We start from the raw sequence: 21,912 nt of genomic DNA on the forward strand, positions 1-21,912 counted from the left end.
TCAGCCTGGAGCCCAGTGATAGTCAGGGAGGCCGAGCTGCCAGACTTGGAGCCAGAGAAGCGGTCTGGGACCCCTGAGGCTCGATTGCTGTTACCATAGATGAGCAGTATGGGGGCTGTTCCTGGGAGCTGTTTGTACCACTGAACACTATAACCACCCCCGATATTGCTGCTGCTTCCTGTGCAGGAAATGATGACCCTCTGGCCTGGGGATCCAGACACGGAGGGCGGCTGAGTCAGCACAGACTGGGCCCAGGACCCTGCACGTGAGAGAGACAGAGATGCTGCTTCTGGGGCCCAGACACAGAGGAGGACCCAGAGCCAGGTGTCCTACCAGGGCCCCTTCCTCTGGCCCTCATCCAGTCACCTGTGCAGTGAGCCAGCAGGGTGAGTAGGAGAGGGGACCAGGCCATGGTGGGGATGGTCACCGGGTCCTGACTTCGGTGGCCCCACAGCTGAGCAGAGCATCCCCAGGTCTCTCCCCTTCTTCATACTCTGAGAGTGGGAGGGGCCAGTCATGCAAATAATTTCCCAGCTCTCTGATCCCTCCCTGGGCCCGGGGTCCACTCCCTATGCCTGAGGGGGCAGGGCATGGGCTCTGATTGGGCTGTGTGGGGCCCAGAGGTGGGGGGTTCCCAGCTGGGAGCCCTGAGCAGAGGACTCCAGGCAGGCCCCGGGCGTGGCCCAGCTTCCATCCTCTAATGATGTGTATCTGCCGCCTGAGCCCAGCACATAGCAGGTGTCCAGTAAATGGTGCTCACGGATTGACTTCTGAATAGTCAGCAGCCATCCTGATTGAGACCTGGGATCTGCGTGTATCTCTGGTTCTGCCCTCACCTATCATGGAATCTCCCAGGAAAACCCTTCTGAATGAGAGACAATCAGATAATGTGTTGTTAAAGGACAGGCTTTAGGGGCACAAACTGAGATGCTGGGCAACATGTTCTCAACCTTGTTCCCAGGAATGGGTGTGTGATCCTTGATTTTGGTCACATAAACCAGCCAAGGCCACATGCCTGTTAGGTCGCTATCAAGTGTGCAGGTGTCAATAGAAAAATTTCAGTGGTAGCTTTGCCCCAAACCCTGCCTTCTCAGGACCTGTGCAACAGTGCCCCCTACTGGCCTCTGTTCTAGGGCCCCCCAGCCCCTCTGTCACCACCCAGCACTCCTGGAGGGAAGACAAATCTGGCACGTGTATCAATGTCATCTTATTCACCAAATGAGTACATGGAGGAGGCTCCTCCACTGGGTTTGGAACTGAGACATTAACCGTCTAGATCATTTCTAGACAGTGAATGCCCTCCAGGTGCTAAAGCAGGGATGTACTGCACAGTCCTTCTCTTGCATGTATTTCAGGATCACCTGGCATCTTGTTAGATCCTTCCATGTGCCTGGGTCAGTGCAAATACAGGGCCATCCTGAGCCACGTTCAAGGGGGAGGGTATAGCTCTGTGGTAGAATGTGTGCTTTCATGCCCAACGTCCGGGGTGCAGTCCTGAGTACCTCCACTGAAAATAAGTGATAACCTAATTACTCCCCCAAAATACCTAAAAATAAATGAATAAAATAAACCAACTTCATACTGGAACAGTCTACAGCGTACTCTCCCGGTTCATATGGACAAAAATTCTATACGTGTTACCCAGACAGTCCAACGCTTTTTTCCTGCTGGTGGTGTCGTTCTGTGGGACGCCTGTTAGATCCCCACCCCCAGGACATGATTACAGGCATGTGATGGCTCTCGTGGCCCCTAGAACACAATATGGTAGAGGCACAGTGTCCTCCCCTCCTGCACCTCGGGCTCCATTTGCTTTTAACTGCTCAGCTCAGTATTCATTCTTTCTTCTTCTGAATCTGGGATGGGTTCATGATTTTTTTTCCATGTTTGGTCTAACTTTTCAGTCGTTTCAATTAAGGATTGAGGGTGAGTCGTTATAATCATCTGTAATTAATGACTAAATTAGTTAATTAATTGGAGCTGCTTCCTCGTCTTCTGAGCCTAGTGGCCTCCACAGCTGTTACCCATTCCCCTGGGAACCTTACATTTATTCAGCAAAGTCCTCCATAGACTGGTATTGAAGACAGAAAAAAGGTTCTAGAAACGTTCCTGTAATGTTGAGGGTCTGTGTGATATTGAGGGTTGGATCATAGGCTCTAGACTCCAATGAACTGAGATCCTTTCAAATAACCCCCCAATAAAGCAAAACAAAACAGAAATCAGATTCAGAGACAATTAGACTAACGGAAATAAACTTGGGAGAGGAGCTGGTCCCCCATGGGAAGGGAGGGTCTCCTGCACCTTGGCGAACAGGAGCTCCTCCCTCCTGGACAGGGATTCTGCTTCATGAAGGTCTTAGAGCCCAGGGCTCACCAGCAGAGCCTGGGCCAGGCTCATGGGACACGTGGGGACTGGCCAGAGCAGGACTGGGTGCCCTGGGTCCCACGGGCGGGACTTGTCTCCTCCTTGTCCTCCCCAGCCAGCACGAGGGGGGCTACTCTAGATACTGGTGACAAATGGTTTGTCCCTGGAAGACCAGTAAGAGAGGAGGATAATTTCAGCCCATTCAGGATGATACTGACTCCAGAACATCACTCTCTCCAGATCTTGTAGCTGAAGTGACGGCAGATTCCAAAACCACAGCTGGTGTTGCCCACAGCGGGGGCGGGGACTGAGGGATCACACTCTGGTGAGTGGGGGGCAGATGCCCATCTCCTGTACCAGGGACTGGAGTCCAGCCCATCCGGGCTGTGCTCAGCTGTGTGACAGTAGTCATCACCCTCCCACTCAGGAGGAGCCCTGCGGGGGGTCAAGGAGGCTCTGTTGTTGGACCAGTAAGGGAGGCTTTAATTTTTCAGATTTATCCTTGCGTGTTTCTTAATTTGATGCCATAAATTGCTACTTTTCCATTCTACTGTCAACTTCCAATGGTTCATTGCCAGTGTGTATTTTACCGCTCACTTCCGCATGTTGATTTTGGATCTCAGACCTCAGAATGAAGCTTTTAGACAAGAAGCATCCTGGGGTCACCCTTAGACGCTAAGATGGGAGGAGCCAGGACCCACCACTGTCTACCACTTATAACATCTCCATGGGGAGGTGTTCATCTCGGAACAAGTCACGTCTGCCTGTGGAAACACGAGCAGGCTGACATACAACAGCAATGCTCAGTCTCAGATGTGAGATGAGGAAGAGGCTGTGACAGGGTCAGATTTGCTGTTCTCAGAAAACTCAGGTGCTGCCTGAAGATGTGACAACAAAAAGTCACCCTGAGTGAGACCTGGTCCCAGGCAGAGCAGCAGTGATGGCCCAGTGGGGAGAGCATAGGGCTGGTTTTAGTCTCACTTCCCTGTGGGGCTGGGGCACCATGTGAAGTGTATGAGCCACTCTTGTATGCAGCACAGTAATAGTCAGCCTCGTCCTCAGGCTGCAGCCCAGAGATGAGCAGAAGCCCTGCATTGGCCGAGGCATCTTTGGACCCAGAGAAGCGGCTCGGGACCCCGGAGCCCTGGTGCTTACTGGAGTCTGAGTAGTAGTACAGGAGGTACCGGGGAGGGCTCCCTGCCTTCTGCTGGTACCAACTTATGTAGTAGCTGCCAACACTGTTCCCACTGCTCAGGGTGCAGGTGAGTCTGGCTGATGATCCCGGAGATGCAGAAAGGGAGGGCGGCTGAGTCACCACATGCTGGGAGAGGGACCCTGCAAACACAGACACAAAGGGCAGATGGGGCAGGACCTGTAGGAAGCATTCCCAGAGTCTGAGCCACAGGGGCTGCTGCAGGCAGGGACCTGAGACCCAGTCCCCAAGGCCCGTCTCTACCTGTGCAGTGAGAGAGGAGCAGAAGCAGGAGAGGTGTCCAGGCCATGGTTCTCACAGTCTTCTGGTACCCACGCTGGGGCTGGGCTGCCTCAGGCCTCCTTTTCTTACCAGCCTCTGCCAGTGGAGGGGCGGCCCATGCAAATGAGTGTCCTCCTAGGGACCGCCCAGCCCCTCCCTGAGCCCTGGTGCTGGAGCTCAGCTCATAGCCCAGACTCGGAGTGGGTGGGGGCTGGCTTCCCCCTTGTGAGACCCTAGGAGGAGGCACCAGCTGAGACCAATGGGTCCCAGCTCAGGGGACTCTGCCAGCCAGAGAGGACACACTGCGAGTCCCCATTAGGAGCACAAGCTCCGCCCCCAGGCCCAGATTCTGGGCGTGAGTGGTGCTCCCAGGCCACAGGGCAGCCCCACAGCACCCCCTGCAGGTCACGGGACACAAACTCCCTGAGGGCCAGACACCTGAGGGCCAAGCTGATTGGGAAGCTCACCTGGTCCCTGTCTCCATTCACCTGTCCATGGTCTGCTCACCGGAATCTGTGGTTCTTTTATGCTGAGTCACATCCTATAAAGCGTTTTCATTTCCAAATGGAGTCCTGGTACATGGAAGCTACAAAGCTGTGCATATGGAATCTTTAAAAGGTACAGCTCTCTCCCAGAGTACAGTCTAGAAAAGCTAACTGGCCCACATGTGCAAGGGGACAGTGACTTCATTTGAAGGACATGTAAGGCTATTGAAGGACAGAGTTTAGATTTGGATTTTCCATGAAGAAGCAAAAAGTCATCTTTGAAACCTGGAAACCTAGCAGGCATTTCAAAACTCAGGAAATGTTTTCAGAATTTTGATGGAGTTTAGTGTGATTTGTGGAAATGATTTAGTTCGGCAGGCATATCATTTAGTAGTGCACATGTCATATATTTCTTTCCTTTTTGTTGAAGAATAATCAGTTTACAAAGTGTCAGTATTGGGTGTACAGCATAATGTTTCAGTCATACACACATACATATATTTGTTTTTATATTCTTTTTCACTATAGGTTACTTTAAGATATTGAGTCTAGTTCCCTGTGCTCTACACACACACACACACAAAAACTTCTTTATCTATTTTATAGACAGTAGTTAATATTTGCAAATCTTGAACACCCAATTTTTTCCTTCCTACCCTCTTTCCCCCGGGAAACCATAAGTTTGTTTTCTCTGTGAGTCTCTTTCTGTTTCATAATTAAATTCATTAGCGTATTCTTTTTCCTTTCTGTAGATTCCACATATGAGTGATATGGTATCTTTCTCTTTCTGGCATGCTTCACTTAGAATGATGATCTTCAGGTCCATCCAAGTTGCTGCAAATGGCATTATTCCATTCTTTTTCATGGCTGAGTAGTATGCCATTGTATTAATATACCTCATCTACTTGTGATATATTTCTCATGTGTGAGGATTGCTTTCTTAAGATGGAGTTTTTTTTTTTGACGGTGATGTCACATATTTCTTGTGAGGACCCTGTCTTAGAGTTCCTACAATTTTTCTGTATTATAAACAAAAATGACCACACCTGGGTTCTCTTGCTCATTGTCTCAGTTCAGTAGAAATGCAGTGTGTGCCTGTTGAATGAAGAAACCGTCAGGTTTTCACCATATCCTGTGTCCAAATTTGCTTCGGTTGTGCAAATGCTCCATGATCATCTGAACTCAGAGGTATCTCAGTAAGCGTCCTGTAGCCAGGACCACCTGCTTCTCCTCAGACAACAAAAAAAAATCCTCCTTCAGCTCAAGACAACTCTGCCTTAAACCGTTCAATGACTCCTCACTGCTGTTTGCATGAAATTTCAACCCCTCAGCACCACAAGTCTCCTTCCTGATCTGGCCCCACACCCTCCACACCCACCCACAGCCCCTCACCTAGCTCTGGGCCCCCTCCCTCCCTCCTCTGTCAGTGACACCTGAGCCCCTGTCCCTTCCCAAAATCACAGGAGCCCCCTCTGTTTGCTGAGAGGATAAAGGGTTAAACTTGAGATCAAGGTGGAAACACACATTTCTGCAACTTTGGTGATCTGTTAACCCAGGGCAGACATGCATCACATCACACAGGGGTGTAGGTTTTCTTGTTCACACGTCTGTCTTCGCAGAAATCTTTGATGATACCGAAATTCATGGTAATAGACTAAGGGGCCTCCCACAACTTCATCCCCCATCAGCCCTCTTCAGGATGATTTCCCTCCTTCAATCTCCCCTCATTTAACCCCTCCTCCTACCCCCTCACCCATGATGTTAGCACACACCCCAGCACCAGCATCCCTGGGACACTCTTTAGGACACACCGATGCTCCTCCTTCCAAAACTCCTGTACATTCAAGGAGTCGATCCAAGCACAGTCACATGGATTCATGCACGTGTTACTTTCCATGGTGGGCAACGACCCAAATGTCGTACAGACTGCAAAAGGGAAGGATGCCTCGGACGCTGTTTTGCAGCTTTGAAGTTCAGGGCTGGATGTATTTCACTGGAATTCAACCCAGATTAGCTTGTGTTTTCCAACCAAGAGGAACATTCGCTGCGGATCGAGACCAGACAGGTTGTGCACAGACAGACCGTCCTCACTGACAGGGTCTGAGTTATGAAAATCCCTGGGAAGTTGGAAACTCTCAGGGGAGGTCAGGAGGTGTCCCATGAACTGTGGTTCAGGTTTCTTGAGGAGTGGGGACCAGCTGTGAGCAGGGTTTCTGTGTCACTTCTACTCTGGGGGTGTCACTGTGGGTTACACGTAGCTGCCATGGTCTGTCCCACAGATGTAGTCAGCCTTGTCCTCCTCCTGGACGTTCTAGATGGTCAGGTAGTGCTCCAAAGCAGAACCTGATCCTGAGAAGTGATCAGAGACCCCATCCCCCATGGATTCAACAACACTGTGGTGCCGACTCCCATCTCGAACCATGGGCCATTCCCTGGGTCCTGCTCTTCCCAGTCCATGTAATAACCACTGTAGCCACTGCTCAGGGTGCAGGTGAGCTTGGCCTAGGCTCCCAGGGAAGCAGATGCAGAGGGCAGCTGCATCAGCACAGGCTGGGAGAGGCAGCCTGGAAACACAGACACCTGTTATGTCCCAAGGAAGCACAAGATGGGTCATTCCCTGCGGGTGGGGCAGGGGGGCGAGGAGCTGGGAGTCAGGGTGCTGAGGGCATCCTGACCTGTGCACTAGAGGAGGAGGAGGCAGAACAGAGTCCAGGCCATGATGCAGACGCCCCCGAGCTCCGCTGAGACCGCCTCTACCCTACTCTCCTATCCTCTCACCACAGGACCAAGGGCATTTTATGCAAATTAGCTCCTATCCTTGGCCCAACCAAACAGTCCCAGGGCTGGAGTGTCCTTCGTGTCCAGTATCACACCTTCAAGGGTGGCCAGGCTGGCCTGGCCCGAGGGTCCCCAGGGTTGCCAAGAGGACCCTGTGGGGGGCCCGGGGGGCCCTGCACGGAGAACCGGGACAGATGTCTGTTGTCCATGCCAAGAGCCCCCTGTCTCCTGTGCTCAGTGCATACAAAATCAATGGTCCAAGAGCTGAGGACAGAGACAGTTCAGCTGCAAGTTCCTACCCAGGTAGTCAGGAAGCTGGAGTTCCCTTCCCCTGAAACTTCTCAACTAATGGGCAGAGATGATGAGTGGTGGGCATGAAAGGGCATCCATTAGCTGCTGGAAGGACTCACTGGATCTTCTTGGAAATGGGGGAACGCAGAGGGGTGAGTGGGGGTAAAATCTGAGTGTCCTGAGACGTGAGGCCTCTCAGGAAGGAAGAGGTCAGAGAGGTTCCAGCAGGACGAAGAGGGAGTGAGTGTCCGGTTCCTGGAAGATCTGGGGAAAAGTCACCAGCTTCTGATAGTGGCCTTGGGAATGACCGGAGAGGTCACTAGGTGGAGGGTTGTAGGAAGAGGGGGAGCCCAGGGTTTGGGAGGAAAATCAAGAATCAGAGTGGAGGGGAGGTGCGGGAGCTCATAGAAAAGACAGAAGAGAAACCAGGGAAGCTAAGAGGAGGGCGGGGCTTGTCCCTGGGGTCCCCCTTCCTCCTCCTCTGCTCCTGGGGAAGAGGGTTGGGGCCAGACAGGGTCAAGAGCCCACACACCATACAATTTGGGTCCTCCCCCAAGGTGGCAGCTCCACAAACAGGCTGGGCCTGCGGAGGTTGGGGCTCGGGCTTTGTCCCCTGAGGGGAAGCACCTGCTCCCACATCCAGCTCTGGCCAGTCAGCCCAGGTGCAGGGCCCCTGCAGTGGGGAACCTGAACGTGGTTCAGGCTTGGCAGGTTCTGAGCGGACCCACAGCGCCCCCTGGTGACGCTCTCTGAATGTTCATGGTGGTGGAAAATAAGCAGAAGGGATGGCAGCCCTTTTATCCTTCCAAGGAATCATCAATCAGTCAATAATCAAATAAGGAAATAAAATAGTAATGCGCAATGCATGTCTTTGAGCCCCTGCAGAAAGATTTATTTTTTATTTCCCTCTGTTGTATTTCAGGTCTGTGTTTCCATCCACTTTGTTCTCCTGGTTCTATTTCTACCTCGGTTCACCTCAGGCTCCGTTTGTTCCCAGTGTCTCTACCTGCTCATCCGAGGGTCTGATGTTGTTCCCTAAATATATGTCATCATTGAGTCATCTCAGTATTGGTTCCAATGGACTCTGTTTTCACATCGATATTTATTTTCACAGCTGTTGATATGACAAGTGACATTTTTACTGGAACCTGGATTTTGGGGAGGTGACATCAAGAAACTGAGTCCCCTTTAGTCATCATTGGTCAGGGATCATCCTGCAGCAGAAGGTCAGTGGTGTGTTCACTGCCACCGTCCCAGCAAAGGGGGACCCTGACCCCACTGCTCTGTGCTGCTGACTCCATCCTGGGGACCGTGGGGCAGCTATGGTCACCAGCTACTTTGCATCCTGGGGGCATGGGGACCAGCACCCGCTGATCCCAGGGAGGGAAGCCAAGCTGAGAGGGGCTGTGTTGCTGCAGTAGGTGGGTGCTTGGCCCCCTGGGCTCCATGGCCTCAGGGACACCAGAGAGGGAGGAGCACTGCAGTGTCCATCTCTGCTCCCAAATCAGGCACAGTCCTGTTAACCCATGCAGGGTCAGGGCTGAGTCCTCTCTGGCCCCAATGTCCCCAGCAGGGGGACAGAAGTGCAGACTAGGCTGCCTTGTCTCCCGCGTTCAGTCTCACACTGAGGGATGGGGAGAAAGCCCAGCTCCGCCTGGGCTGCCAGAATCCTGGGTGGAGCACTGGACAGCTGACCACACCGACGGCCCGCCTCACTCAGGCTGGATGTTCTGATGGGATGGAGGCTCCTCACCCTGGACCCCCAGACACTCCCCAAGGGACGACAAGGCCCGGCCCACTTCTGAGAAGTGGGGCTGTGACCCTATGTCTCTGCCCAATGCTGCTGGGACGCCTGCTGAGGTCGCAGTGAGGGAAGTTTACTGTCAAGACTGATAACAGCAAGGTCAACAAGGAAGGTTTTCTTGATGGTGCTGGATTCCTGAGTCTCACAGCTGCTGGACAGAATTTGGACCTGAGCCCCGGTCACCATCATGTTGGGAGAAAAGGGGACCCCTAGGAGTGATGGATACACCCTGGGGGAGGCTGGAGTAGGCACATGGCCTGGAACCCCTGGGCAGGAGATGGGGGTAGGGCGCCCCCTATCGCTGTGGGGCTGACATCTCACCCTCTCTCTTCCTCTCCTGCCGCTCAGGGCTGAACCCACTGAGCTCAGGGGGACGTTTTGGAAGCACTTCCCCGTGAGGTTACATCACTGTGTTATTGTAACTACCTGTGTCCAGAGCACAATAATACTCGGCCTCATCCTCGGACTGGTTCCAGAGAAGCGATTGAGGTTCCCAGACGGGCAGCTGTTTGTGCTTTAGATAAGCAGTCGGGGAGCCTGGCCCTGTGTCCTCTGGTACCAGCTGGGGTAGTTACTGGTAGTGACAGACCCAGAGCTGAGGCCACAGGTGAGTGTGACTGTCCCTCCTGGAGACGCTGACAGGGACGAATCCTGGGTCACCACAGTCTGAGAATCCATCCCTGAAAGCGACAAGCGAGACAAGCGTGCTTATGGAGATCAGGGTCACCCCGACACCTGGCTGTAGATGTCCCCCTAGAACGCAGTGTATCGACCCCTGACCTGAGCCGTGAGCGAGGAGCCCGAGCAGAATCACCGTCCAGGCCATGGTGGGGAAGCTCCCGGCATGTGGCTCCTCAGAATCCTGGGATGCACTGTGGGGTCCTCAGGACTTTTCATGTCTCCGGGACCCTCTGGGAGGAGAAGGGGCTTCATGCAAATCAGCCTCCTCCCTCTCCCTGCCCAGTGTCACCGATGTCCCCTAGGGGAGTCCTAGAGGGAGCAGATGCACAGATGTCACCCTGAACCATAAGGCATGGTGATGAGGCACTGAGTGTTGGGGGTGACGTCTGAAAATGTACTCCCGCCGCCCCTGTGACCTCAGTCCTATATCTCTTCCCTGAAGTGTTTGAGGGTTGTAAGAGGAGATGGTGAGATACTCTCTTCCTAGACCCAGAAATCTAGTCCCCCCAACAGCTACCCCCATCCCTGGGACAGGCCTCCCTTCCTCTGTGAAATCCCTGCTTGTCTTCTTTGGAGGAGCTGAGCTGTCCCTCCTCCTCCAGCACTGAGTCCACTGGGAAGTCACAGAGCCCGTGTCTGTGGTGAGAAGGGACAGGGATCTCCTCTGACTCAGTTCTGGACCATTCCCAGGAGCAGCAGTTGGGGTACCAGGGCTGGAGAGGGGAGACATAGAGCTGCAGAGCCAGGCTGGAGGTGACAACCTCCCTTTTTTGAAGAATTATCTATTATATGGAGTCTCTTCACTTTAACGAGGTTTCAGAAGGAAAGGTGGCAATGTCAGCATGAAATTATGGCAGCTTGCACTGTCTAATAAAACAAAACTGGAATTCTCTACAGTTGCCAGCAGGGACTCCTGACTTCTGGAGGGAGCCCTGAGCCAACTTTCTAAATTGTCTGAAGTATCCCCAAGACACCAGAGTGGAACTCAATGCTTTCCTGGGGGGACGGTCTGGGTAGCAATGAGGAGACAGCACTGGCGTGAAGATTTGCAGATGGCATATGGCAGAGGACCCCGGGGCCAGGAGCCCAGCACAGTGAGGGAAGTAGCCGAGAACAGCTCCCCTGGTGGCTCTGGGTGATGCTGCCAGGTGGGTAAGAGGTTTTTCTGGACTGGGCTCCTTGGATGTGAAGGACCAGGCTGAGGCCGCTGGCCCTGCCGCCTAGAGCATCAGTGAGTTCCCTGGCGTGGTATCCAGTGATGGCATCTTCTTCTCCTGCAGTGAGTCAGGGGTCAGCGCTGAAACCTCCACGTCTCTCTCCCTCAAAGGGGCATCTGACCTGTGGTTTAAGACCTCTTCACATCTGCTCTCCGTCTACAGTGCATATTCTCCCCCTCACAGGGACTCTCCAGAGATCCTGGCCTCAGCCCAAGTCCTCTCTGGGGTCCCAGTGGGACTTTCTTGATATCAGCTGGATTCTACTCAGACTTTGAGGAACTTTTCCATCTCTGTTCAAATTATCTTGAGCCCGAATTTTCATATTTGATCTGGTTGCTTTTGGGGAGATTTTCCTTTGTTTTCTAGAACCAGCAAATTAGATTGGTCTCTGTGCCTTCTATTTTAAGTCTTAGTAATAGCTCTTTGTGTGTTTGGTGGGGTGCTATCCTGATGCCTTCCAGCTTGGATTTATTGCTAGAGAAATGTCTGCTCACTCATTTCGCAGATGCACAGACATACCCCGATGACACACGCACACAAAGAGAGATGCAGACTCGGAACATGGTGTAGCGCAGTCTGACCCAAGTCCCTGTAATCAGGGAGAGAAGGTCGCAGAGAGAATGGGACCCCCCATGACAAGCAGTTACTAATATAAACAGGATGTGCAATTATTAACATGCAATATAGAATGTGCAATGTGTAACATAAAAGGTATTAGAAAATATATCCATAGCTGTCTATTATATAATGTATATTTTATTTAACAATATGAACTATAATACACAATATCTTCTACATGTTTATGTAAAATGCACTGTCAAATTAAATGTATATATTTGACATACACTATAATTTAGTAAATATATTAATTTTAAAATATTATACATATAATCAGTGTATGTAATTTTATGTATATGTTTAACATACTGTTTTATCAAATATGTACATTTAACTTACTACATATTTTTAATAAATATATAAAACTTTATGTGTTAGATATGTAATTAACAGAGACCCAGAGACTGTGGACGGCTGAGTCAACACAGTCCGACTCACACCCTGGAGGAGAGGTGGGGGTTACAAGGAGTAGAAAGTGGGGTGACCCACCGCCTGTGCGGATCATAAGAACAGAGCAGGGCAGAGGTTCACCCATCCCATCTTCCTCTTCCGCCCTAAAGGAAAGTCCCGTCCAGTGAGTGAGGGGTTGGAACAGGGATCAGGACCCTGACAGGGATGCCCCAGAGCTCGTCTTGCTGAGTCCACTTGTTGGAATTCTGACCCGACCCTCCCCAGCTGTCCCTTTACTATGACTCAGGAGCATCGCAGAAGATTTTTATTTGCAGATTTGTTTCTGACATGAGACGGTCCTGCTTGGACATGATCTGAGCAATGACTCCCCGAGGCAAGTGTGTGGTCAGAGATGGGAGCTCATGTGCCTCTGGGGCCCGGGTGCAGAAGGTCACCCTCAGTGAGGACACTGCCCACCAGGAGAGCGAGATTCCTGGAGTATCTGCCAGCTGTCCTGGCCCAGAACCCAGAGATCACCAACAGTCCCCAGGGCACCTGCGGGCTCAGACATCTCATCCCCCAGCCCCAACTCTGCCCAGTGACCCCAGAAAGCATCTTGACACGGGCACCTGGGTCATCTCACCGTTTACTATTTATTCCAGTGTAAAGCCTGCCTAAGTCCTTCCTCCTTCTTCCTACTGCAGTGTGGTTTTGTGATTTTCACTGCATTCCATCCCAATTTGATTTCTAGCAGAGTTTCTTTCATTTTCCCACTAGATTTTGTTTGTCCTGGGACTCAGGGAGCCCGCCCTAATGCCTGCCCACAGAACAGCCTTCCAGTCCCTACAAGGAGTGAGGGGAGCTTGTGGAGGGTGCAGAGGACCCTGTGCCCTGAGGCCTGGGGTCCGGTCTGGAGCCAAGTCTCTGCCGTCTCAGCCTGACGCGTCCTGTGGCCTTTTTCCTCATCAAGACAGTTACTGGTGGAGCCAAGTACGTATGATCAGTCACTGCTACAGGAACAAATTTCCAGAAGCATCTAGAGAGCCCCACTGTCTGAGGCTCAGAGGCAGTAATGGGGCAGAGACAGAAGCTTCCCTGCTTCTCCCAAGGGCAGGTTTCTACCCTGGAGGCAGCATCGAGGTCGCAGGAGCAGAGCTCATCCCCGTCATTCGCTTCCTCCAACATGTGAAAGTGACCAGGTACAGGGGACTTTGTCCTTAAATGTGGAGGTGAGTGACCTAGAGACAAGCGTTCCCGGGATTCCTGGTGAGTCAGGAGCTGGTCGACCTCTGAGATGCTGAGTTTAACTAACCTGGCATCACCCGATGGTCAACACATTGGGACAGTGGACTGAGCTCACACCCCCGACCACGTCTCCAGCAACCAGCTCAGGGTCTCTCCTTCCCGATGATGATCTTCAGTCCCTCCTCTTCCACGACAAGGGGAATCTGCCTTCCTTCCCCCCATCACATGCCCCTCCCTACCTCCAGGATTCAGAGTCTCACACAGTGTCTCCCACACCCCAACCTGGTCCCACCTCCAAACTCACCTCTGACCCCTTCATCCTCTGTGCAGCCCCCAGACCTCATCACCCAAACCAGACTCTGCGGACTCCCTGCAGCACATCAGGCTCCTGTCTCCCACCCTACACCCTCACCACCACTATGTCTCTGTGACTCACCCTTCATTTTAAATCTGTTTTATGTGTCCTCTCTTTTCCGCAGACAGTGTCAGGCCCCTGAGCAGGAGGACCCTTCCTGTATTTTACACACAGTGTCCTGAGCCTGGAGACACTCTCTGGGACATACTGTGGTCAGTAAATGGTGAGGATTCTCATTGTCTGGTGGGCTGATGATTGAATCAGTTGCATCCAAACTCTGTGTCCCGAGCTCTGTCCGGATCCCCTGATATGCACTAAACTGGGCTTCCTCAAAACCATATATTGAAGCCTGAACCCAATGTGACTGGCTTTGGATATAAGGCATTGAAGGGGGAAATTCAGATTAATGAGGACATAAGGGAGGGGCCCTAGGAAACAATTCTGGTGTCTCTCTAAGAACAGAAAGACACAGTGGGGTGAGCACACGGAGTAAAGGACACGTGAGGACACACCGAGAACATAGCGGTCTGCAAGGCCAGGAGACATGCCTCAGGGGAGACCAACCTGCCATCACCGTGGTCCTGGATGTCCAGCCTGCAGGACCGTGAGAACCCATGTCTGTTAGTAAAGCCGCCCAGTCACTGTGTGGTGTGACAGCAGCCCTGACACTTATCGCAGCCCCCGTGCCTCTGTCCCCAGGGCTGCCTGACCCAGCACCCAGGGATCTCACTCCATCCGAGAACATCAGGCGACGTGTATAAACCAAGGACAGGCTTTGGAGGCAGATTTTGATATGATGAGGACACTTCCACTAGAGTAAGTTCACTGGGGTTTGCAGCTGACTTGGCAGAGGGTGGCTCTGCCCAGGGAGCCCCATGGCTGGGGGACAGCAGGTTTCTGTCTCACTTCCCCAAGGGCCTGGAGCACTGTGTGACCACTGAGGCTGTCATCCCAGGATGCGCAGTAATAGTCACCCTCGTCCTCAGCCTGGAGCCCAGTGATGGTCAGGGAGGCAGAGCTGCCAGACTTGGAGCCAGAGAAGCGCTCGGGGACCCCCGAGGCCCTGTTGCTGTTATCGTAGATCAGGAGTTTGGGGGCCGTTCCTGGGAGATGTTGGTACCAGTTTACATAATTACCCCCAATGTTGCTGCTGCTTCCAGTGCAGGAGATGGTGACCCTCTGGCTCAGGGATCCAGACACAGAGGGCGGCTGAGTCAGCACAGACTGGGCCCAGGACCCTACAAGGGGGAGAGACAGAGGTGCTGCTGCTGGGGCCCATACACAAGAGGAGGACCCAAGGCCCAGGTGTCCTCCCAGGGCCCCTTCTCCTGTCCCTCATCCAGTCACCTGTGCAGTGAGCCAGCAGGGTGAGGAGGAGAGGGGACCAGGCCATGGTGGTTATAGTCACTGGGTCCTGCCTTCTGTGGCCCCACAGATGAGTAGAGTGTCCCCAGTTCTCTCTCTCTTCTTCTTCATACTCTGAGAGAGGGAGGGGCCAGTCATGCAAATGACCTCCCTCAGCCCTCTGATCCTTCCCTGGGCCTCGGGTCAGGTCCCTCTGCCTGAAGGGGCAGGTGGTAGGCAGGGGTGGGGCTGTGTGTGTCCCAGAGGTTGGTGGCATGAGTCACAGCTGAGCAGAAAGCAAGAAGCATGGCCAGGGGATGGTCCCAGTTCCCCTCCCCCAAGACTCTCAGGCCCAGATCCCGAGCGTCCCCTGGTGTTCAGGCCCAGATACACACTTTGTGACCTGGTGACCAGAACACTTCAGTGACAGTTCCTGTCCCTTGCTCTGTCCAATGTCCCCACCTTAGTGCCAGGCCAGGTGCCCCTCCTGTGCCCCCTGTCCTCTCAGGCCCATCTGTGTGAGCAGGACACAGGGACCCCTCCTGTGTGTGAATCCTCCCTGGGGCCCAAAACCTCCTCCTCTGTGTGTGCCCTCAGATATGAGGAGCAGGGTCTTCTCTCAGGGACGGGGAGGCTCTGGGGGGAGGCTTGCGTGTGTTCCGACAGGGTTGTGCTGAGTAATCATGACTGTATTTCAATGTTACCTCACACTTGAACGTTCTCTGTGTCCTTTGACAAAACAGTCTCTTCTCGGAACCTTTTCTCCAAGCACAGAACACATACGTGCAGGAACTATGCCAAAGGGCCTTGTTCCAACATTTTCTGTAAGAGCAAAATGGCAAATACGTTAAATGTTAAACAGGGGATGAGTTAAAACCTTAACTTCCCTCTAGCACTGCTGGGCCCAGGCGAACCTGGACACGGCGACTGTGTGGATCAGAGATGCCAGACAGGGCACTGGGGGCAAAAACGTGCCTCATATCAGGGGGAGGGTGCGGAGCTGCTTAACAATGATAGAAAAGTTAATGACCTGTGACCGGAAAGGACATCAAGGGTACACTATTTTGTCAAAAATTCAAGCTTCGGCCTATTATGATCTGACTCTCCAAACCCAGAAAACAAAACTGAGGTGTGCACATCACTGGGAAGTTTTGGGAGTGTATTGCCGGAATCTGAACTGAGCTAGTTTTGGGATTTATTCATGGATGCAGAAGACAAATCAGACTATCCGTTTGCTCTCTGATGACAGGTGGGTGACTGTGAGCTTTTAAATGAACTAAGTAAGAATAAAATGGTAAATATCTAAAGTCATCACCAAAGCAAATCATGTATTATTTATAAATCATTTCATTTATCTGAAACAAGCCCTATGATACCTGTTGTTATTATTTTGGGAAGTGTATTGACTTACAGTGTTTCAGGTGTACAGCAGGGTGATTCGTTTGTACATTCACATACACCTTTTCAGGTTCTTTTCCATTATAGGGTTTTACAAGATGTTGAAGACAGTTCCCAGGGCTCTGGAGTCGGTCCTTGTCGTGTTTCTGTTTTATGTATACTTGTGTGTATCTGTGAACCCAAAACTCCTAATTTATCCCTCCCCCTCCCCCACGATACATTTTAATTTTGTATCTTAGGGATATTCTTATTTGAAATATTTTTCTTTGTGACTTAAGTTTTTAAAAAGGCAGTTTTTACATGTGAGTGTGTTTCCATGTGACTGTGTTTGAGGTTTTATGAATTCTGTTCACTATGAGGTGGAAACAATCTTCACACACGTGTTTGCACCGTGGTGTCTCAGTGCTGCTCCCAAGTGGACGATGCATCCATTCCCAGAGTGAATTTGTTTTCCCTTTCCTTCTGACTTTAGGAGTAAGACTGTACAGAGGCTGAAGAATCTGTAACACACATGATCTGCACGTGTCCCCTCCCTGCGTTTGGGGGGTCTCCCGGGTGTCTGCCCTCAGCCCACCGGGGCCGGGATGCCGCGCCCACGCGGTGTGAGCATGTCGGCGAGTGCACACATTGCTGGAGCCCCTGCCGTGTGGGGCTCTGTGGCTCCGCAGCGGGTCTCTCAGGCTGAGCTCGACGGCCTCATCCCTGCCTCGTGGAGCTGAGCTGGGAAGGGTCTGGGCTGCCGTCCTCACCTTTCCTGCTGGTGGCAGGGGCACCAGAGGGACCACGGCTGCACCCCAGATTCTGATAGAGGTTGACGGTGGGTGGCTTTATAGCACAGGAACAGGCGCTGAGCACTTGAGAGCTGCAGGGATGAAGGGCGTGCCCTGGAGATTGCTTGGATTAGGTGAAGGAGATGAAATTCCCACCCAGCAGGTGCAGAAGTGACACAGGTGAACAAGAGGCCAGGAGGGCGGGGGCCCCAGGAGGAAGGAAGCAGATGCAGCCTGTGTGACAGGACCAGGGGAGATGGAATCCAGGGAAGGAATCCCAGAGGAAGGAATTCAGGGAAGATGTCCTTGGTTGTCAGGTCAAGGCTCCTGCTGACAGCCTGGCCTGGAGCCTGGCTGAGTCCTGTGCAAATGGAGGGGAGGAGCCCTCTCCATGGTGTGGACCCTGTGCAGAAGACCCCTGAGGTCCCACAGCCCAGCCATGTGTGTCTTCCATCTGTGACCCCCGAGCTGTGGGGCATGGAGGCCGCTGTCCTGCACTGAGGGGTGGTGACAGCAAGCTCCTCAGGCTGGAGCCCAGAGCCATGAATGAACTTGAGTGGATCATATTTTCACAAGTGCATCTATTGAGACGATCGTGTTTTTTCCCTTAAAGTCTGATTTACATGGACTGATTCTCAAATACTAAATTATCCTTGAATTTCTGGTTGGACAACTTTTACTATATTTGTGAACTTAATTTGCTAATACTTCGGTGTATATGTTTATCTAGGTTCGGTAGAAGATTGGTTCTTAATTTGTACAGTATTTTGTTTGTTTATAAAATCAGGCCTCATAAAATGTATTGTGAAGTATTCCTTATTCCTGTGTTTTCTTAAAAATGTGTGCAGAATATTTACTACTTCCTACTGAAATGTTTGATTAAATTCACCCGCAAAACAGAATTCTGGACGTGTGTCTTGGAGAAGGTCGGAAAATAGTGATAAACAACGTCAGCATCTGTTGTGGCAAACGTGGGGTTAAACAGGACGGACTCCTCACGTCATCAGACGGTACTCACAGTGCACGAACATGCCAAGCTTTCACTGTGCTGCGATTGTAACTTCAATGTTAATGTTATTGTGGATATAAAATAAAGTGCATGGGCGGGTTTAGCTCAAGTGCTACAGCTCAGGCTTAGCTCGCCCAAGGTCCTGGGGTCACTCCCCAGGGCCTCCTCCAAGAGGAAATGCACAGATAAATCTAATTACTCCCCCCCAAACAGAAAACAAACAGAATAATACATAAACAAACCTAATTACCTCTCTCTTCTAAAAATTGTTAAAATAAATTAATAAGTAAATGCATTTAAATGTTTTAAAGAAGTAAATTAGTTCAGTGATTTTGATAAGGGTAATGTATTTTTAAATAAAAACAGCAGAAGCACCCCAAGTCCAATATTAAATATTGTGCACATCTTATCTCGAATGTGGCTTCGACAGATAATGCATTATGCCTTCATATGTCGTGGTCTCGTGGTGTTGACCTGGGAGAACATGGCCCCAGTAAAGCCAGATGCTTGTACTGTGCCCAGAAGTGCTGACGACTGATCCGTCTCCACTGGGTGCAACCCCCACTCAGGGCTGTGTCTGACAGCATGCGTTGGGCACAAGTGGCCCCCTATGCCCTTGGTGTGGAAGCCAGAAACCCACGTCCTGTCCCCTCCCTGTGGTGGAGACAAAATCTCCAGGTTGTGGGCTGAGGGAGACTGGGTTTCAGAGCCAGGCCGGTGGCTTCTATGAAATACCTCTTCTTGGCACACATCTGACTTTTTTATAAAAATTTTTATGATTCCCTGTAAGAATATATGTGTGTATGTATAGTATCTCTATATAAAATAATTATTACATGTCTATGGACAGGGCCCTAACATATCTGTGTAAATGTCCTTTTCCTTCACATGTGGAATTGCCTCCATGTGATCGTTTTCTGATATCATTTTCTGCAGAGAGATGGAAAACTCAACCCAAATGTCACACTTTGCCCCTCTTCCCCTGCAGCCCGTGGGGACGCCTGAGGGACTGTGATGTGATGTCTCAGTCTCCAGCCCTGCACTTGGAGGCTGGGCTCCCGGGGAGTCAGCCCAGGGGGTGACACCTGGGTTTCCAGAAGCAGGTCCACCTGGGATGCTTTCCAGCAGCTTAACTCACCATCGCAGCGGCTTCCTTAGGGAACTTAGGTGGAGAAAACCCTCCCGCTTTTGTCTGTGGTCTGATAACAAGGCATGGTTCCCACTGATGGCTTTTCATCTCTTTATGAGTGTTCCTGGGATTCTGAGGAGTGATTAGGGAGGGACTGGATCAGGCGGCATTACCCTGTCTGGTTTTAAGGTAGAAATCCCCAGGAACACTTGAGTCATAATACAAGTAGGCTTGCCTCCCAGACACTAATGCTTACAGATCGCCTGGGGAGCTGGTGGAAATTCAGATTCTGCGACAGCAACACAAACTTCTGATTCAGGAGCTCCAGCAGGGGGGCTGCACTTCTAACAAACCACCAGCTGAGGCTCCATCTCAGTTCCACGTGAAAGGAGAGTTGGTGTCTGTGTTCAAATTAGCACGTGAGGACATGTCGTCACTGCTCTTTGTATAAGATGAGTCTCAGATTGAGGAGCGGGGTCTCTGAGTCTCACAGTCAATTAATATATTTTGTACCTGAGCCCCCTCCCATCAGTACTGTAGGAAGAGAGGGAGAGAGAAGCCCAGTCCTGGAGGTGACCCCCTAGAGAGATGGACGCACCCTGGGGGAGGCTGGAGGAGGCAGGTGGCCTGGAAACCCTGGACAGGAGATGGGGGCATGACGCCCCTTCCCCTGTGGTGCTGAAATTTCACCCTCTCTCTTCCTCTCCTGCCCCTCAGGGCTGAGCTCAGGGGGAGGTTTTGATAGCACTGCCCCGTGAGGTTACATCACTGTGTCAGGGTAGCCACCACTACCCGTGTCCAGAGCACAGTAATAGTTGGCCTCGTCCTCGGGCTGGGCCCCCGTGATGGTGAGGGCGGCTTTGTTCCCAGAGATGGATCCGGAGAAGCGGTTGGGGACCCCAGAGTGATGGCTGTTTGTGCTATAGATAAGAGTGCGGAGAGACTGGCCTGGTTTCTGCTGGTACCAGCCAGGGTAGTTACTGGTAGTGACAGACCCAGAGCTGAGGCCACAGGTGAGTGTGACAGTCCCTCCTGGAGACACTGACAGGGACGGCTCCTGGGTCACCACAGTCTGAGAGTTCACTCCTAAAAGCGATAGGAGAGAGACAGGGGTGGTTATGGAGACCAGGGTCACACGAAACCTGGCTCTAGACTCCCACAGTGTCCCAGCCCCTGACCTGAGCCGTGAGCAAGGAGCCCGAGCAGAAGCACCGTCCAGGCCATGGTGGGGACGCTCCCGGGACGCGGCTGCTCAGCCTCCTGGGCTGCACTGTGTGGTCCTCGGGCCTTTTCATGCTTCCTGGACCCACTGGGAGGAAAAGGGGTTTCATGCAAATCTGCTTCCTCCCTGTCCTTGCCCAGTGTCACCTGATGTCCCCTGGGGGATGTCTGGAGGGAGCAGATGCGGGGACGTCACCCTGACCCAGGAAGGCATGGTGATGAGGCACTGAGTGATGAGGGGGACGCCTGTCACCAAGTGTGCTCCCCCGATCCCTGTGACCTCAAATCTAAATCTCTTCCCTGCAGAGCCTGAGGGCTAAAGGGGGAGATGGTGGGGTCCTCTCTTCTTGGGCCCAGAAGTCTAGTCCCCACCACAGCTACCCCCATCTTGGAACAGGTCTCCCTTCCTCTGTGAAATCCCTGCTTGTCTTCTTCAGAGGAGCTGAGCTGTCCCTCCTCCTCCAGCAGGGAGTCCACTGGGAAGTCACAGAGCCCGTGTCTGGGGTGAGAGGGGATCGGGGTCTCCCCTGACTCAGTTCTGCACTCGTTACCAGGAGCAGCAGAGGGGGACCAGGGGTGGAGAGGGGACATGTAGAGCTACAGAGCCAGGCTGGGAGTGACGACCTCCTTTTTTGAAGAATTATCTATTATGTAGAGTCTCTTCAATTTAACTGCAGGTTTCAGGAGAAAAGGTGACAATGTCAGCATGAAATTATGACAGCTTGCACTTTCTAATAAAACAAAACTTCGATACTCTACAGTTATCAGCAGGGATTCCTGACTTCGGTAGGGAGCCCTCAGCCAACTTTCTAAATTGCCTGGAGTATCCTCAAGGCACCAGAGTGGAACTCAATGCTTTCCTTGGGGAAAGGTCTGGGTTGCAATGAGGAGCCAGCGCTGACTTGAGGGTTTGCAGATTGCATGTGGCAGAGGACCCCGGGACCAGGAGCCCAGCCCAGTGAGGGAAGGAGCAGAGAACAGCTCCCCCTGGTGGCTCTGGGTGATGCTGCCGGATGGGTAAAAGCTTTCTCTGGGCTGGGCTCCTTGGATGTGAAAGACCAGGCTGATGCCTCTACCCCCGCCTCCTAGGGCTCCAGTGAGCTCTCCAAAGTGGTGTCCAGGGACGGCATCTTCTTCTCCTGCAGTGGGTCAGGAATCCGCGCTGAAACCTCCGCGTCTCTTTCCCTCAAAGGGGCATCTGCCCTGTGGTTTAAGACCTCTTCACATCTGCTCTCCATCCACAGTCCATGTTCTCCCCCTCGCAGGGACTCCCCAGAGACCCTGGCCTCAGCCTAAGTCCTCTCTGGGGTCTCGGTGAGTCTTTCTTGATATCAGCTAGATT

At 52.1% G+C, this 21,912-nt stretch overlaps 1 protein-coding gene across 4 annotated transcripts in view; it reads right to left on the minus strand.

Moving 5' to 3' along the window:
* The window catches only part of LOC116149951 (immunoglobulin lambda variable 1-40), a 269,579-nt gene that overhangs the window by 232,463 nt on the left and 15,204 nt on the right, over positions 1-21,912 (minus strand). Inside the window, exons 1-2 of one of the 4 annotated variants that reach the window (XM_064481413.1) lie at positions 15,047-15,138; positions 14,633-14,937 (exon numbers count right to left, since the gene is read on the minus strand). The exons of 1 other annotated variant lie outside the window; for it this stretch is intronic. In XM_064481413.1, coding sequence (XP_064337483.1) covers positions 14,633-14,937; positions 15,047-15,092 — 351 coding nt within the window. In that variant the 5' untranslated portion in view covers positions 15,093-15,138. Of the gene's footprint in view, positions 1-3,370; positions 3,697-3,817; positions 3,885-14,632; positions 14,938-15,046; positions 15,139-21,912 lie in introns of those variants that run through there. 2 more of the 4 variants (XM_064481408.1, XM_064481409.1) reach the window with 2 other exon arrangements.

This window comes from Camelus dromedarius, chromosome 31 (genome assembly GCF_036321535.1).
Source record: "Camelus dromedarius isolate mCamDro1 chromosome 31, mCamDro1.pat, whole genome shotgun sequence".
In the NCBI taxonomy this organism is placed as follows: Eukaryota; Metazoa; Chordata; class Mammalia; order Artiodactyla; family Camelidae; genus Camelus; species Camelus dromedarius.